This window comes from Carassius carassius, chromosome 44 (genome assembly GCF_963082965.1).
Source record: "Carassius carassius chromosome 44, fCarCar2.1, whole genome shotgun sequence".
Classification (NCBI taxonomy): domain Eukaryota; kingdom Metazoa; phylum Chordata; class Actinopteri; order Cypriniformes; family Cyprinidae; genus Carassius; species Carassius carassius.
This window is the reverse complement of record NC_081798.1, coordinates 27,121,846-27,141,438: the sequence shown is the minus strand read 5'-3', so window position 1 is coordinate 27,141,438 and position 19,593 is coordinate 27,121,846. Positions and strand designations below refer to the sequence as shown.

The 19,593-nt window shown below is 46.7% G+C and overlaps 1 protein-coding gene across 2 annotated transcripts in view; it reads right to left on the bottom strand.

Annotated features, from left to right (window-relative positions):
* Positions 1–3,968: 3,968 nt before the first annotated feature.
* sp1 (sp1 transcription factor) overlaps positions 3,969–19,593 on the bottom strand; it is a 35,952-nt gene continuing 20,327 nt past the window's right edge. For both annotated transcript variants that reach the window (XM_059538333.1, XM_059538334.1), the window contains exon 6: positions 3,969–4,992. In XM_059538333.1, the coding sequence (XP_059394316.1) occupies positions 4,754–4,992 (239 nt within the window). In that variant the 3' untranslated portion in view covers positions 3,969–4,753. The remainder of the gene's footprint in view (positions 4,993–19,593) is intronic.

Sequence of the window (19,593 nt, the reverse complement as noted above, 5' to 3'; positions counted from 1 at the left end):
TAACTATCATTTTTGCATTATTCACACACTGTTTTCCTAATGAATGTTGTTCAGTTGCTTTGACGCAATGTATTTTGTTTAAAGCGCTATATAAATAAAGGTGACATTGACATTGACTAAGCTTCCACTCCCCATGGTTAGATGCACGCTTCGCTGTTAATGTTATTAATAAATAAATAGGCCTAATATGACATTTGTATTCAGTTACAGAGCAAGGGAAAATAACATAACCGGCACATTATTTGTTTTGGATTGCTTTTGACCTTTTTTTCTTTTTTTTTTTCTTTAGAGAATTCAGGGAATTTTCTATTCTTATTTTTAGCGTCTATTTTAGGCTTATAAAGCAAAGGCAGCGGTGTCTTATCCTACTGGTGATTAATGTAAAATAAACTCTCTCTGTTTAAATCTAGATTACAAACACATCTCTTTGGCCTAATATTCAAATAATGCATCTCATAATTTTGGACTGCAGTTATTATTTTTGATCAAATGTGCATTCTTATTCTTTAGCTTGGGTTAAACTAATTAATTTTCATTTGTTGGAACAGCAGCTATGCTAATGATGTCTCTATTTGTTTCTCTGTTTCTGCTGGGATCTTCATCCCGTGGTAACTAGGATTTACACAAGCTCCAGTCTGGATCCAGAACACCTGAGAAGAGATGATGCTGACCCTCAGAGGACCCCAGATGATGCTAACCCTGAAACAACAACAGAACTAACAAATACTGCTACAAGTGTGATGGCATCATATAATAATTGCTGTTAATGGTGTTCATTGTCTGAGTATGTTTTTAATTGATTTTTCAGAAAATTTCTACCATAACTGTTTATTCAACTTTTATTGTTTGCTACAGCAGTAAAGGCAGTAACTGTACAGTTTAAAATAAATATGTAAATTTGTGATCATTTACATGTATTTTATGCACGTAATTTACATAAATCTTTATTAGCCTACTATTGACAGCCTATAGCCGCTGAGAAGCTAAGTAGCTGGAAAATAAATATATGACATGTTCCCATGCGTGACCAAACACCCAGAAATACACCATCACAATACTAATAAAAGAAAAACATTTTCTGCACTTACAAATTATTTTTAATCTTATAATCTGGATGCAGTAGTCAGCACTTTTGCAGAAGCTTTTTCTTTTGTTTAATTTACAACACTTTAACAATATTAAAGCCTAAAGACATAAAAGCGCAAAATCTTTTAAAAAATAATGCTTTTATATAAATACACACATTTTTTTTTTTCAATGATTAATATTATACAAAACAAACTACACCTATTATATAGGCTAAAATCACCAACATTTCAGCCATTTTGATTAGTTTTAGTGCCAAATATAATGATTTGAGTTTTAAATCCCATGTAAAGAAGAGCATAAACCTAAGTCGCAGCTCATTTTGATATCACTAAATCAACTTCAAAATGTGAGACACCTCATTAATGGATTTAAAGCCTCGGAATGGTGTCTGTTTCTACCTGGTGAAGGTGATCTTCTTGTTTATTGGCGGTTGGCAGACGAGCTTTAAGGTGCATTACTGCCACCAACTGAACTAAGAGTGGAACAGCAATGAGGAATGACTATTAATCAGTGGGAAAATAATACTAATAATCACTAAATAAATAATAAACATTAATACTTCGTTATATTTTCAAATACAATCTTGTTGCTTTTATTTATTAAAACAAATTATGATTCATACCTTGTTTTCTGGCCAACAGATTTTGTTTTTTAATATATATACAGGTCCTTCTCAAAAAATTAGCATATTGTGATAAAAGTTCATTATTTTCCATAATGTAATGATAAAAATTAAACTTTAATATATTTTAGATTCATTGCACACCAACTGAAATATTTCAGGTCTTTTATTGTTTTAATACTGATGATTTTGGCATACAGCTCATGAAAACCCAAAATTCCTATCTCAAAAAATTAGCATATCATGAAAAGGTTCTCTAAACGAGCTATTAACCTAATCATCCGAATCAACTAATTAACTCTTAACACCTGCAAAAGATTCCTGAGGCTTTTAAAAACTCCCAGCCTGGTTCATTACTCAAAACCGCAATCATGGGTAAGACTGCTGACCAGAAGGCCATCATTGACACCCTCAAGCGAGAGGGTAAGACACAGAAAGAAATTTCTGAACAAACAGGCTGTTCCCAGAGTGCTGTATCAATGCACCTCAGTGGGAAGTCTGTGGGAAGGAAAAAGTGTGGCAAAAAACGCTGCACAACGAGAAGAGGTGACCGGACCCTGAGGAAGATTGTGGAGAAGGACCGATTCCAGACCTTGGGGGACCTGCGGAAGCAGTGGACTGAGTCTGGAGTAGAAACATCCAGAGCCACCGTGCACAGGGGTGTGCAGGAAATGGGCTGCAGGTGCCGCATTCCCCAGGTCAAGCCACTTTTGAACCAGAAACAGTGGCAGAAGCACCTGACCTGGGCTACAGAGAAGCAGCACTCGACTTTTGGACAAATTTTGCATGTCATTCAGAAATCAAGGTGCCAGAGTCTGGAGGAAGACTGGGGAGAAGGAAATGCCAAAATGCCTGAAGTCCAGTGTCAAGTACCCACAGTCAGTGATGGTCTGGGGTGCCATGTCAGCTGCTGGTGTTGGTCCACTGTGTTTTATCAAGGGCAGGGTCAATGCAGCTAGCTATCAGGAGATTTTGGAGCACTTCATGCTTCCATCTGCTGAAAAGCTTTATGGAGATGAAGATTTCGTTTTTCAGCACGACCTGGCACCTGCTCACAGTGCCAAAACCACTGGTAAATGGTTTACTGACCATGGTATTACTGTGCTCAATTGGCCTGCCAACTCTCCTGACCTGAACCCCATAGAGAATCTGTGGGATATTGTGAAGAGAAAGTTGAGAGACGCAAGACCCAACACTCTGGATGAGCTTAAGGCCGCTATCGAAGCATCCTGGGCCTCCATAACACCTCAGCAGTGCCACAGGCTGATTGCCTCCATGCCACGCCGCATTGAAGCAGTCATTTCTGCAAAAGGATTCCCGACCAAGTATTGAGTGCATAACTGAACATAATTATTTGAAGGTTTACTTTTTTTTTGTATTAAAAACACTTTTCTTTTATTGGTCGGATGAAATATGCTAATTTTTTGAGACAGGCATTTTGGGTTTTCATGAGCTGTATGCCAAAATCATCAGTATTAAAACAATAAAAGACCTGAAATATTTCAGTTGGTGTGCAATGAATCTAAAATATATGAAAGTTTAATTTTTATCATTACATTATGGAAAATAATGAACTTAATCACAATATGCTAATTTTTTGAGAAGGACCTGTATGTCTTGGATTCCTATTTCCTGCAATTTTATAAACACTCCTCTTTCATTTATAACATGACATGTAAAACTCTCTCTTCTATATAACAATGACTGCATAACCCATTATAAATAATATTTTTTAAAACAAGTTACTAAGTCCAGTTTAAAATATACATAATCTCATTATTGTAAATCTTCTTTAACCACATTTCCTTGAATTCCATATAAATGTCTTCCCTTCGTTTCTCTTTCCCACACTCGCTGCCAGATTATTTGATCTGAAATTCTCTTTTTGATAGCTACTTGGTACTTTTGAACATATACTGCTTTTCATTCTTTACCAGATCCTGGGTCCTTTGATCATCTTTAAAAATATTCGAAATATTACTGTATTTTTGCTTTATACATTGATTTACTAAAATTTCAACATTCATGGCCTTATTCTCTTTAGTTTGTGAACCTGACCATCTGTACAAGGTGTGGAAAAGAAGCGTGGAGGCATTCAGGCAATGGCACACAGAGTATTTCCACTATATTCCATCTATATCCATGTAGAATGTAGTGGGGAGCTGCTCATGGTTTGCAAAATGAAATACAGTCTTATGTGCACAGACATAAGAGATTTCACCTTAAACAGTGAAAGCATAAATAACAGCTAGGAGTCTTTGTGAAGTTCATCTTAATTTAATAATTATGAATGCTTTACACCAAAAGAGTAACATTCACCTGAGTTAACATGTAAAGGAAAGTGTAGAGCTTTGGTTTGAACTCAAGTTCATAAAAGAGCCCTCTCTAAATAAAGGCTTTAAGGCATCTGTATTTGAACTGGTTAACATTTCCCCTAGAAACCAAACATTAAGACCACAGCGACCAAGAAAACCATGACAATTAGCATTAAGCAACTGCATGTATTTCCTGTAACTTAAATGTGTTCTGCATATCAAGACAAAGAACTGAAGCAATACAAAATGTGTTACGGAAGATCTACTTAATATAAAAATGTTGACATTTAAGACTGCAATAATTCATACGTTCACAAAACAAAGGTCATTTCAGAATTTGCAGTTCTCCATACTTAGAAAAAATATAACTTGTGTACAAAAAGCATCACATCTTTTTGTTTTCATCTTATTTACCGTGATTAATACATGAAAGCATGATGGCTTGTGAGTAAACTATTAAAAAGAAGACTACGATATCACTTTCACACAGTTTTTTCCATCTTTCTTTTGGTGTTGTTCTGTTTTAACCCAAGGTATCCACATTTCTTGACATCAAGTGGACCGCTGAGGGACCGCGTCACAATTTCAGTTCAGGGAATCGGTGAAAGAGGGGAAAGAGAGCTGAGAATATACATGGAAGGGATGCACAAGAGAAGAGGACGAGGCTCTGTCCGTCCCGGAGCCGTCTCAATGCATCGCTCAGTCACATCTCTCAGACACAAGTGCATTAATAACCATTGCTGCTGAGATTGATGGAGTGCAGATCTGTGACCTGCAGCACGCTGATGCCGCTGGGTGTTAACCGCTGGTCCACAGGAGCCAGAGTCTGCTGATCGGCCGCCGCGTCATCTGTGCTGCTCACTACACCAGGGCCCTTCTTATTCAGGTGCGTCTTGATGTGCTTGGACAGGTGGTCACTGCGCATGAAGCGTTTAGGACACTCGGGACACGAGAACTTCTTCTCACCTGTGTGCAAACAAAGCAAATACAACAGTTTGAGTGCATTTGTTCACAGTAAAGCCACTGCAAACCTCCAGTCTTAATCTGTTCTAATGAAGGAATTAAAGCAGGGCTGCGCTTCAGAGCGTCTGAGAGCTGCTCCAGGTGTGTTAGCTGAAGTCTGCCGGACTGTGCTACGCAGGAACAGCTTTCAGGGAACACAACTGAGAAACCAACTTTTGCATCAGTCAATCAACAGCCAGCGTCTCACTCTAAATAAACTTATAATGACTGGAGCTGTGGATCCTTTAGCTCTGCTCTCTCACACAAACTCCTGCTAGAATCAAACAGTCTACAGCGGGGGTCTACAGCGGGGGTCATCAGCGAGGGTCTACAGCGGGGGGCTACAGCGGGGGTCATCAGCGGGGGTCTACAGCGGGGGTCTACAGCGGAGGTCTACAGCGGGGGTCTACAGCGGGGGTCATCAGCGGGGGTCATCAGCGGGGGTCATCAGCGGGGGTCATCAGCGAGGGTCTACAGCGAGGGTCTACAGCGAGGGTCTACAGCGGGGGTCTACAGCGGGGGTCTACAGCGGGGGTCATCAGCGGGGGTCTACAGCGGGGGTCTACAGCGGGGGTCTACAGCGGAGGTCTACAGCGGAGGTCTACAGCGGGGGTCATCAGCGGGGATCATCAGCGGGGGTCTACAGCGGGGGGCTACAGCGGGGGGCTACAGCGGGGGGCTACAGCGGGGGGCTACAGCGAGGGTCTACAGCGAGGGTCTACAGCGGGGGTCATCAGCGGGGGTCTACAGCGGGGGTCTACAGCGGGGGTCTACAGCGAGGGTCTACAGCGAGGGTCTACAGCGAGGGTCTACAGCGGGGGTCTACAGCGAGGGTCTACAGCGAGGGTCTACAGCGGGGGTCTACAGCGGGGGTCTACAGCGAGGGTCTACAGCGAGGGTCTACAGCGGGGGTCTACAGCGGGGGTCTACAGCGAGGGTCTACAGCGAGGGTCTACAGCGGGGGGCTACAGCGAGGGTCTACAGCGAGGGTCTACAGCGGGGGTCTACAGCGAGGGTCTACAGCGGGGGTCTACAGCGAGGGTCTACAGCGAGGGTCTACAGCGGGGGTCATCAGCGGGGTCTACAGCGGGGGTCTACAGCGGGGGTCTACAGCGAGGGTCTACAGCGGGGGTCTACAGCGGGGGTCTACAGCGGGGGTCTACAGCGAGGGTCTACAGCGAGGGTCTACAGCGGGGGTCTACAGCGAGGGTCTACAGCGAGGGTCTACAGCGGGGGTCTACAGCGGGGGTCTACAGCGGGGGTCATCAGCGGGGGTCATCAGCGAGGGTCTACAGCGAGGGTCTACAGCGGGGGTCTACAGCGAGGGTCTACAGCGAGGGTCTACAGCGGGGGTCTACAGCGGGGGTCTACAGCGGGGGTCATCAGCGGGGGTCTACAGCGGGGGTCTACAGCGGGGGTCTACAGCGGAGGTCTACAGCGGAGGTCTACAGCGGGGGTCATCAGCGGGGATCATCAGCGGGGGTCTACAGCGGGGGGCTACAGCGGGGGGCTACAGCGGGGGGCTACAGCGGGGGGCTACAGCGAGGGTCTACAGCGAGGGTCTACAGCGGGGGTCATCAGCGGGGGTCTACAGCGGGGGTCTACAGCGGGGGTCTACAGCGAGGGTCTACAGCGAGGGTCTACAGCGAGGGTCTACAGCGGGGGTCTACAGCGAGGGTCTACAGCGAGGGTCTACAGCGGGGGTCTACAGCGGGGGTCTACAGCGAGGGTCTACAGCGAGGGTCTACAGCGGGGGTCTACAGCGGGGGTCTACAGCGAGGGTCTACAGCGAGGGTCTACAGCGGGGGGCTACAGCGAGGGTCTACAGCGAGGGTCTACAGCGGGGGTCTACAGCGAGGGTCTACAGCGGGGGTCTACAGCGAGGGTCTACAGCGAGGGTCTACAGCGGGGGTCATCAGCGGGGTCTACAGCGGGGGTCTACAGCGGGGGTCTACAGCGAGGGTCTACAGCGAGGGTCTACAGCGGGGGTCATCAGCGAGGGTCTACAGCGAGGGTCTACAGCGAGGGTCATCAGCGAGGGTCTACAGCGAGGGTCTACAGCGGGGGTCTACAGCGAGGGTCATCAGCGAGGGTCTACAGCGGGGGTCTACAGCGGGGGTCATCAGCGGGGGTCATCAGCGGGGGTCATCAGCGGGGGTCATCAGCGGGGGTCATCAGCGGGGGTCTACAGCGGGGGTCTACAGCGGGGGTCTACAGCGGGGGTCTACAGCGAGGGTCTACAGCGGAGGTCTACAGCGGGGGGCTACAGCGGGGGTCTACAGCGAGGGTCATCAGCGGGGGTCTACAGCGGGGGTCTACAGCGGGGGTCTACAGCGAGGGTCTACAGCGGGGGTCTACAGCGGAGGTCTACAGCGGAGGTCTACAGCGGGGGGCTACAGCGGGGGTCTACAGCGGGGGTCTACAGCGGAGGTCTACAGCGGGGGTCTACAGCGGGGGTCTACAGCGGGGGTCATCAGCGAGGGTCTACAGCGAGGGTCTACAGCGGGGGTCTACAGCGGGGGTCATCAGCGAGGGTCTACAGCGGGGGTCTACAGCGGGGGTCTACAGCGGGGGTCTACAGCGGGGGTCTACAGCGAGGGTCATCAGCGGGGGTCTACAGCGGGGGTCATCAGCGAGGGTCATCAGCGGGGGGCTACAGCGGGGGGCTACAGCGGGGGGCTACAGCGGGGATCTACAGCGCTTCTCAGAGCTACGACCCTGATTCCAAACGTGTCTTCAGTATTAATGGAAACTAACCATACTATAGTTAAGAATACATTATAATGTGTTTATGTATATTAAGACCGTATACTTTTCATGCATTAATATGTACATAATTTCCAAAAGGTTGCTGTGTGTAACTGGTCATCAGTTCTCTCAGCAGCATGAAAAACAGCACTTTTATTCAATGGTTTATAGCCATATAGCATTGACAGTGTGAAAGACTGTTTACGATCACTAAAAAGAGGTCTTTGCAATCTCGCAATGATCCTTTACAATCTATAAAGTTGTCTGCACGCACAATGTCTCTTTTACTTGCATTATATTGTATTGTCATCACAAAAGCAGGCAGCATTCTGAACAAAAACTCTGGCGTTTTTTGAGTGGTGCGTGGATTCTAACTTAAACACCTCTGATTGGCCATTGTGCTCATGACATCAACAAACATCCCTGTGATTGGCTACATTTCTCACCACTGCAAACAGGAACATTTCATGTTTTTAGAGCTAAAACTCAAAACCGCAAAGGATTTGTTAAATCTGATTTATGATTACAGTATCGACTGACACGTCTGCACCGGACACATACTGTAGAGCCCATTATAATCCGTGACACTGTATAAACCCTAAACCACTGCCTCGTTCTATGACACAAACGTCACATGACTTCCAGCAGTGGCTCGCAAATCCGCTGTACACACGTGTGAGGGGCTCATGCTTTCATTTCAGAGTGCTTATTTAAAATTGCTTTTTTTTTTACCCATGTTTTTATTTTAAAAACATTATTTGTCATCAAATATGAATTGGTGAACCCCCTGCACTACCGCTGTGAAGAACCTTGCTCAATTGTGAAAAACTGTAAGAAATAACACTGCAATTGTTAGAAAAAGCTGCTCTGATGGGGCAGATAAAACAGGCAAAACCGGCTGCTCCTGAACTCCTCCTCACACCCAGGAATGAGATCAAGTTATCTAACGAATCCACACACCAGGCCTATCTTCAGAACACACACACATACACGTTTGTTTTTTTGTGAAGAGTGGGAAATATCCCATAGGCATAATGGCTTTTATACTGTACAAGCTGTAACTATAACCCTCACAGGAAACTCTGTACATTCTTACTTTCTCTAAAAGAAAATAACTCCGTGATTTATAAGCGTTTTGAAGTTGTCATTATACAAATGCGTGTCCTCACACACACACACACACACAGTTTAAAAACAACAACAGCAACAAAACGAGTTCAACTGCTGGCCAGTGGATGAAGGAACAGATCAGAATGTTTTAAAACAGGACTGAACATCTGAAATAAAATTTATTTTCTTTTTATTACCAAAATGACATTTATTAAACAGAAATGAAATTTTCAAAATAATTATAATTTAAAGGGTTAGTTCACCCAAAAATCAATTATGTCATTAATAACTTACGCTCATGTCGTTCCAAACCCGTGAGACCTCTGTTTATCTTCAGAACACAGTTTAAGATATTTTAGATTTAGTCCGAGAGCTCTCAGTCCCTCCATTGAAGCTGTGTGTACGGTCTACTGTCCATGTCCAGAAAGGTCAGAAAAACATCCTCACAGTAGTCCATGTGACATCAGAGGGGCAGTTAGAATATTTTGAAGCATCGAAAATACATTTTGGTCCAAAAATAGCAAAAACTACGACTTTATTCAGCATTGTCTTCTCTTCCGTGTCTGTTGTGAGAGAGTTAAAAACAAAGCAGTCTGGATATCCGGTTCGCGAACGAATCATTCGATGTAACCGGATCTTCTTGAACCAGTTCACCAAATCGAACTGAATCGTTTTAAACGGTTTGCGTCTCCAATACGCAACCAGTTTATTGAATCGAACTGTGCGGAAGAAATACTGGTGATCCGAAAACCGATGCAATTGACTCATGAACGAGTCAGTCTGTTGTTCATTATCTGGCTCGGCTCGGTGTTCATCTTCAGTTCTCTCTTCACAGCAGTTCAGTCAGTGTACTGTTTGAGTAAATGAATTACTCCGGGATATTGGTTTGTTTGAACTCAGAGGGAGTGTCAGACACATTAAAAAATTTAACAGCTTAAGTCATTTGTGGATTAATGCGTATTGGAGACGCGAACCGTTTAAAACGATTCAGTTCGATTTGGTGAACTGGTTCAAGAAGATCCGGTTACATCGAATGATTCGTTCGTGAACCGGTTATGACAAACTGCTTTGTTTTGAACTCTCTCACAACAGACACGGAAGAGAAGACAATGCTGAATAAAGTCGTAGTTTTTGCTATTTTTGGACCAAAATGTATTCTCGATGCTTCAAAAAATTCTAACTGAGCCTCTGATGTCACATGGACTACTTTGATGATGTTTTTCTTACCTTTCTGGACATGGACAGTAGACCGTACACACAGCTTCAATGGAGGGACTGAGAGCTCTCGGACTAAATCTAGTTCAAGTCAACGCTTCTCTGCCAAAAGACATGTTTTAACAGCTTTTCACTGTTATACACTCGGGGGTGCTATTACACATCTTCTGAACGAGTACAAAACCTCCCGAACAAACACACATCGATCTCACATGCAAACAGATGCATATGAGAAATAATGTGATCATCAGCAATAGATGGAAGCAATTTACTGGATTTATTGCTTTGATAATCATACTGAATATTATCCAGATTTCATCACCTCTTTGATCAAAATTATTCATTTTTTTGTGAAACCTACCTAGATGCAAGTGTTGATTAAAAAAAAAGAAAAAAAGGTATGCTTTAAGGTAGACTAAAATTGATTTTGTTGTTTAAAAGTAGAGGCTCTGATATGTATTTTGTTGCATGGCATATTCAAATATTCATACACCAAAATATACCGGAGACCATCAAATTCTAGTGAAAATCAGCAAAATTGCTGGCAACTAATTTTTTTAATGCTAGCGGGGAAAGAGTAAATTAAAATTATGAAAAAGTGGTTTGAATTACTGGTTCAATGACTCAAATACTTCACTTGTATCATTACTTGATAGATCAGTATTTCTGAACAAATCTTTTGAATGACAATGACAAATACAGTTTTTTAACAGTGACTTGTCACCTAGTGGAGAAACAATGCAATCAACAAACATTGTTTGAAGCTCCAGTTACTTTCACAAGATGACTTGCTCTATTTTGATCACTACCATAGACAACAAACATTCACCCCAGTATTTCTGTGTTAATATGAATGACTGTAAAACAGAAATAAGATTGTGTAGTGGGAAGACTGTTTCTTGGTAAATGTCTGCTGTCTGTGTCAGTGGCAGCGAACGCAGATCTGACTGCTCGGGAAAGACTTTAGGAAGGTTTAATAGCCACGGTAAGGATCATGCCATATAGAAATCAGATTGTTTGGGTGTTTGAATCGAGATCACAATTCAAAAATCACAATTTACCTTTATTCCACAACCTCTGTCCCTTCTCTGAGAAACATGCTGATCATTTCCTGCTTTTATAAAGCCCCTCCCTCAAATACAGACGATGGGCTCTGATTGGTTAGCTAGCCCATTGTGTTGTGATTGGCTAAACCGACTCTAGTGCATGTTTAAACATCCCGCCGCTCACCCCAGTGCATGTGCTCCGGTTGAAAGTGACGTGACATACAGCCAAGTATGGTGAACCATACTCAGAATTCATGCTCTGCATTTAACCCACCCAAAGTGCTCACACAGAGCAGTGGACACATACACACACACACACAGAGCAGTGGACACACACACACACACAGAGCAGTGGACACACACACACACACACAGCAGTGAACACACACACAGCAGTGAACACACACACACACACACAGCAGTGAACACACACACACACACACAGCAGTGAACACACACAGACACACAGCAGTGAACACACACAGACACACAGCAGTGAACACACACAGACACACAGCAGTGAACACACACAGACACACAGCAGTGAACACACACAGACACACAGCAGTGAACACACACACACACACACAGACAGCAGTGAACACACACAGACACACAGCAGTGAACACACACACACACACAGCAGTGAACACACACACACACACACAGCAGTGAACACACACACACACACACAGCAGTGAACACACACAGACACACAGCAGTGAACACACACACACACACACACACACACACACAGACACACAGCAGTGAACACACACACACACACAGCAGTGAACACACACACACACACACACACACACACACACACAGCAGTGAACACACACAGACACACAGCAGTGAACACACACACACACACACACACACACAGCAGTGAACACACACACACAGCAGTGAACACACACACACACATACACAGCAGTGAACACACACACACACACACAGCAGTGAACACACACACAGCAGTGAACACACACACACACAGCAGTGAACACACACACACACACAGCAGTGAACACAAACACACACAGCAGTGAACACAAACACACACAGCAGTGAACACACACACACACACACACACAGCAGTGAACACACACACACACACACACACAGCAGTGAACACACACACACACACACAGCAGTGAACACACACACACACACACAGCAGTGAACACACACACACACACACAGCAGTGAACACACACACACAGCAGTGAACACACACACAGCAGTGAACACACACACACACACACAGCAGTGAACACACACAGACACACAGCAGTGAACACACACACACAGCAGTGAACACACACACAGCAGTGAACACACACACAGCAGTGAACACACACACAGACACACAGCAGTGAACACACACACACACTCACACACACACACACACACACACACAGCAGTGAACACACACACAGCAGTGAACACACACACACACACAGCAGTGAACACACACACACACAGAGCAGTGAACACACACACACAGCAGTGAACACACACACACACAGCAGTGAACACACACACACACACACACACACACACAGCAGTGAACACACACACACACACACAGAGCAGTGGACACACACACACACACACACACACACAGCAGTGAACACACACAGACACACAGCAGTGGACACACACACACACAGCAGTGAACACACACACACACACACAGCAGTGAACACACACACACACACACACACACACAGCAGTGAACACACACACACACACACACACACACACACACACACACACACACACACACACACACACAGCAGTGAACACACACACACACACACACACACACACACAGCAGTGAACACACACACACACACACACACACACACACACAGCAGTGAACACACACACACACACACAGCAGTGAACACACACACACACACACACACACACACACACAGCAGTGAACACACACACACACACACACACACACACAGCAGTGAACACACACACACACACACAGCAGTGAACACACACACACACACACAGCAGTGAACACACACACACACACACAGCAGTGAACACACACACACACACACACACACACACACAGCAGTGAACACACACACACACACACAGCAGTGAACACACACACACACACACACAGCAGTGAACACGAACACACACACACACACACACACACACAGCAGTGAACACGAACACACACACACACAGCAGTGAACACGAACACACACACACACACACACACACAAAGCAGTGAACACGAACACACACACACACACACACAGCAGTGAACACGAACACACACACACACAGCAGTGAACACGAACACACACACACACACAGCAGTGAACACGAACACACACACACACACAGCAGTGAACACGAACACACACACACACACACAGCAGTGAACACACACACACAGCAGTGAACACACACACACACACACACACACACACACAGCAGTGAACACACACACACACACACACACACACACAGCAGTGAACACACACACACACACAGCAGTGAACACACACACACACAGCAGTGAACACACACACACACACACACACACACACAGCAGTGAACACACACACACACACAGCAGTGAACACACACACACACACACACACACACAGCAGTGAACACACACACACACACACACACACACACACACACAGCAGTGAACACACACACACACACAGCAGTGAACACACACACACACAGCAGTGAACACACACACACACACACACACACAGCAGTGAACACACACACACACACAGCAGTGAACACACACACACACACACACACACACAGCAGTGAACACACACACACACACACACACACACAGCAGTGAACACACACACACACACACACACACAAACACACACACAGCAGTGAACACACACACACACACACACAGCAGTGAACACACACACACACACACACACACACAGCAGTGAACACACACACACACACACACACACACACAGCAGTGAACACACACACACACACACAGCAGAGCAAGAGAGCGAAAGAGAGCAAGAGCGACAGAGAGCAAGAGAGCGACAGAGAGCAAAAGAGCGAAAGAGACAGCGAGAGAGTGTGAGAGACAATGCTCTGCATTTAACCCACCCAAAGTGCTCACACAGAGCAGTGAACACACACACACAGCAGTGAACACACACACACACACACACACACACACACACACACACACACACACACACACACACAGCAGTGAACACACACACAGCAGTGAACACACACAGACACACACACACAGCAGTGAACACACACACACAGCAGTGAACACACACACACACACACACACACACACACACAGCAGTGAACACACACACACACACACAGCAGTGAACACACACACACACACACACACAGCAGTGAACACACACACACACACACACACACACACACAGCAGTGAACACACACACACACACAGCAGTGAACACACACACACACACACACAGCAGTGAACACACACACACACACACACACAGCAGTGAACACACACACAGCAGTGAACACACACAGACACACACACACAGCAGTGAACACACACAGACACACACACACACAGCAGTGAACACACACACACACACACACACAGCAGTGAACACACACACACACACACACAGCAGTGAACACACACACACACACACACAGCAGTGAACACACACACACACACACACAGCAGTGAACACACACACACAGCAGTGAACACACACACACACACACACACACACACACAGCAGTGAACACACACACACACACACACACACACAGCAGTGAACACACACACACACACACAGCAGTGAACACACACACACAGCAGTGAACACACACACACACACACACACAGCAGTGAACACACACACACACACACACACACACAGCAGTGAACACACACACACACACAGCAGTGAACACACACACACACACACACACACACAGCAGTGAACACACACACACACACACACACACACACACACACAGCAGTGAACACACACACACACACACACACACACACACACACACACAAACACACACACAGCAGTGAACACACACACACACACACACACAGCAGTGAACACACACACACACACACACACACACACACACAGCAGTGAACACACACACACACACAGACACACACAGCAGTGAACACACACACACACACAGACACACACAGCAGTGAACACACACACACACACACACACACACACACACACACAGCAGTGAACACACACACACACACACACACACACAGCAGTGAACACACACACACACACACACAGCAGTGAACACACACACACACACACACACACACACACAGCAGTGAACACACACACACACACACAGCAGTGAACACACACACACAGCAGTGAACACACACACACACACACACACACACACAGCAGTGAACACACACACACACACACACACACACAGCAGTGAACACACACACACAGCAGTGAACACACACACACAGCAGTGAACACACACACACACACACACACACACACACACACAGCAGTGAACACACACACACACAGCAGTGAACACACACACACACAGCAGTGAACACACACACACACACACACACAGCAGTGAACACACACACACACACACACACACACACACAAACACACACACAGCAGTGAACACACACACACACACACACAGCAGTGAACACACACACACACACACACACAAACACACACACAGCAGTGAACACACACACACACACACAGCAGTGAACACACACACACACACACACACAGCAGTGAACACACACACACACACACACAGCAGTGAACACACACACACACACACACACACACACACAGCAGTGAACACACACACACACACACAGCAGTGAACACACACACACACACACAGCAGTGAACACACACACACACACACACACAGCAGTGAACACACACACACACACACACACAGCAGTGAACACACACACACACACACACACAGCAGTGAACACACACACACACACACACACACAGCAGTGAACACACACACACACACACAGCAGTGAACACACACACACACACACACACAGCAGTGAACACACACACACACACACAGCAGTGAACACACACACACACACACAGCAGTGAACACACACACACACACACACACAGCAGTGAACACACACACACACACACACACAGCAGTGAACACACACACACACACACACACACACAGCAGTGAACACACACACACACACACACAGCAGTGAACACACACACACACACACACACACACACACACACAGCAGTGAACACACACACACACACACACAGCAGTGAACACACACACACACACACAGCAGTGAACACACACACACACACACACACAGCAGTGAACACACACACACACACACACACACACAGCAGTGAACACACACACACACACACACACACACACAGCAGTGAACACACACACACACACACAGCAGTGAACACACACACACACACACAGCAGTGAACACACACACACACACACACACAGCAGTGAACACACACACACACACACACACAGCAGTGAACACACACACACACACACACACAGCAGTGAACACACACACACACACACACACACAGCAGTGAACACACACACACACACACAGCAGTGAACACACACACACACACACACACAGCAGTGAACACACACACACACACACAGCAGTGAACACACACACACACACACACACAGCAGTGAACACACACACACACACACACACACACAGCAGTGAACACACACACACACACACACAGCAGTGAACACACACACACACACACACACACACACACACACAGCAGTGAACACACACACACACACACACAGCAGTGAACACACACACACACACAGCAGTGAACACACACACACACACAAACACACACACAGCAGTGAACACACACACACACACACACAGCAGTGAACTCACACAGACACACAGCAGTGAACACACACAGACACACAGCAGTGAACACACACACACACACACACACACACACACACACACACACACACAGCAGTGAACACACACACACACACACACACACACAGCAGTGAACACACACACACACACACAGCAGTGAACACACACACACACACAGCAGTGAACACACACACACACACAGCAGTGAACACACACACACACACACACACAGCAGTGAACACACACACACAGGAGTGAACACACACACACAGCAGTGAACACACACACACAGCAGTGAACACACACACACACACAGACACACAGCAGTGAACACACACACACAGCAGTGAACACACACACACACACACACACACACAGCAGTGAACACACACACACACAGCAGTGAACACACACACACACAGACACACAGCAGTGAACACACACACACACACACACACACACAGCAGTGAACACACACACACAGCAGTGAACACACACACACACACACACAGCAGTGAACACACACACACACAGCAGTGAACACACACACACACAGCAGTGAACACACACACACACACACACAGCAGTGAACACACACACACAGACACACAGCAGTGAACACACACACACACACACACACACACACAGACACACAGCAGTGAACACACACACACACACACAGCAGTGAACACACACAAGGGAGGGAGACAGAGAGAGACAGCGAGAGAGCGACAGAGCGAGAGCGAGAGGGAGCGAGAGAGAGACAGAGAGCGAGAGACAAGAGAGAGACAGAGAGAGCGAGAGACAAGAGAGCGAGAGACAAGAGAGCGACAGAGCGAAAGAGACAGCGAGAGACAAGAGACAGAGAGAGAGAGAGAGAGCGAGAGACAAGAGAGCGACAGAGAGAGCGAAAGAGACAGCGAGAGAGTGTGAGAGACAAGAGAGAGACAGAGAGAGCGAGAGACGAGACAGAGAGAGCGAAAGAGACAGCGAGAGAGTGCAAGAGACGAGAGAGAGCGACAGAGCGAGAGACAAGAGAGCGACAGAGAGAGCGAAAGAGACAGCGAGAGAGTGTGAGAGACAAGAGAGAGACAGAGAGAGCGAGACAGAGAGAGCGAGACAGAGAGAGCGAGAGAGAGAGCGAAAGAGACAGCGAGAGAGTGCAAGAGACGAGAGAGAGCGACAGAGCGAGAGACAAAACAGAGAGAGAGAGACAGAGAGAGCGAAAGAGAGACAGAGAGAGACAGCGAGAGCGACAGAGCGAGATAGAGAGACGAGAGACAGATAGAGCAAGAGAGACAAAGAGCGAGAGCGAGAGAGCGTGAGACAGTGAGAGCGAGAGACAAGAGAGAGAGACAGAGAGAGAGCGAGAGACAAGAGAGAGACAGAGAGAGCGAGAGAGAGAGAGACAGAGAGAGAGAGAGAGAGAGAGACAGAGACAGAGAGAGAGACAGAGAGAGAGACAGAGAGAGAGAGAGAGAGAGAGAGAGACAGTGAGAGAGAGAGAGACAGTGAGAGAGAGAGAGAGAGAGAGACAGTGAGAGAGCGAGAGAGAGAGACAGTGAGAGAGCGAGAGAGAGAGACAGTGAGAGAGCGAGACAGAGAGAGACAGACAGCGAGAGAGCGACAGAGAAAGCCAGAGACAAGAGACAGAGAGAGACAGAGAGAGCGAGAGAGAGAGACAGTGAGAGAGCGAGAGAGAGAGACAGAGAGAGAGAGAGACAGAGAGAGAGACAGAGAGAGAGAGACAGAGAGAGAGAGAGAGAGAGAGAGAGCGAGAGACAGTGAGAGAGCGAGAGACAGTGAGAGAGCGAGAGAGAGAGAGACAGAGAGATAGAGAGACAGACAGCGAGAGAGCGACAGAGAGAGAACGAGAGACAAGAGACAGAGAGAGAGCGAGAGACAAGAGAGAGACAGTGAGAGAGAGAGAGAGAGAGAGAGAGAGAGAGAGAAGAGCGAGAGAGACAGAGAGAGAGACAGAGAGAGAGAGAGAGAGAGAGAGAGAGAGAGAGAGAGAGAGAGAGACAGACAGCGAGAGACAGACAGCGAGAGAGAGACAGACAGCGAGAGACAGACAGCGAGAGACAGAGAGAGAGAGAGAGAGACAGACAGCGAGAGACAGACAGCGAGAGACAGAGAGAGAGAGAGAGAGAGAGAGAGAGAGAGAGACAGACAGCGAGAGACAGAGAGAGAGAGAGAGAGAGAGAGAGAGAGAGAGACAGACAGAGAGAGAGAGAGACAGCGAGAGACAGACAGCGAGAGACAGAGAGAGAGAGAGAGAGACAGACAGCGAGAGACAGACAGCGAGAGACAGAGAGAGAGAGAGAGAGAGAGAGAGAGACAGACAGCGAGAGACAGAGAGAGAGAGAGAGAGAGAGACAGACAGCGAGAGACAGAGAGAGAGAGAGCTACGAGAGAGCGAAATGCAGAGCAGGGGACGCTAGGAGCAG